This window comes from Miscanthus floridulus, chromosome 4 (genome assembly GCF_019320115.1).
Source record: "Miscanthus floridulus cultivar M001 chromosome 4, ASM1932011v1, whole genome shotgun sequence".
Lineage (NCBI taxonomy): Eukaryota > Viridiplantae > Streptophyta > Magnoliopsida > Poales > Poaceae > Miscanthus > Miscanthus floridulus.
In genome coordinates, this window is record NC_089583.1 from 116,815,965 (window position 1) to 116,816,908 (window position 944).

At 51.2% G+C, this 944-nt stretch overlaps 1 protein-coding gene across 1 annotated transcript in view; it reads left to right on the forward strand.

Moving 5' to 3' along the window:
- LOC136549169 (extensin-like) overlaps positions 1–636 on the forward strand; it is a 1,211-nt gene extending 575 nt beyond the window's left edge. Inside the window, exon 2 of the mRNA XM_066540445.1 lies at positions 564–636. Coding sequence (XP_066396542.1) covers positions 564–636 — 73 coding nt within the window. The remainder of the gene's footprint in view (positions 1–563) is intronic.
- Positions 637–944: the final 308 nt, after the last annotated feature.

Sequence of the window (944 nt, forward strand, 5' to 3'; positions counted from 1 at the left end):
CCGCCCGCCGCCAGATCTGGCTGCCCACCGCCACATCCGGCTCGATCTGCCTTGACCCGTCTTGATCCGCTGTCAGAGCTCGCTGAGCCCACCTCGACCCGCCGCTGAGTCGCGCGACCCCCGCCGCTGGAGGGAGAGGGAGGTCGCGTGGAGGGAAGACGGATTTCGCTTAGGTGGTCACAAGGAGAGGGAGGGAGGAGAGGCGCCGCTGGGGCTCGGTCTCGAAGGAGAGGGAGGTCGCGAGGAGGGAGAGGGAGGGGCGCCGCTCAGACTCGGTGTTAGAGGAGAGGGAGTCGCGACTCGCGAGGGAAAGGGCGGCGCTCGAGCTCGGTCTTAGAAAGAGGAGTGAATGAGAAACCCTAAGTTGATGTATTCATATTCAAAGACGGTTATCGGGCCTCACCGTGGTCTGTTGGGCCTCGGCCTTTTGGAGATGGGCATTATAGTGTGCCCGCCTCCGGAAATAGTTTTATGGAGGCGGAAGTCTTTAGACAACTGCCTCTGAAAATAGATTATTTTTTGGAGGCAGTTGCCTTAAGATGAGTCCGTAAATCAATTTTCAGAGGCGTGCATTTTTTTACCGCCTCTGTAAATCGATTTTACGAGGCGGGCAAAAGTGTCCGCCTCCGTAAATGAAAACACCCGCCTCCGTTAACCGTCCGGTATTTTCCAAGGCGGTTGAATTTTGTGACTGCCTCCATTAATTAAAGTGCAATGCCACACAAAATCAATCCTGTAGTAGTGTGATTTCACCATCAATTTTGGAATTTGAGAAAACCTAATAAGAATCTTGGTTGGAGTCCACAAATACCTAATAAGAATCTTGGTTGGAGTCCACAAATTGGAGGTGCTCATAAGGGGAACAAATCTATGATTATTAAAGGTTTGTTCTCACATATCCTATGATAGAATCGAACAAGAATCTATTTATTGGCATTGATGTC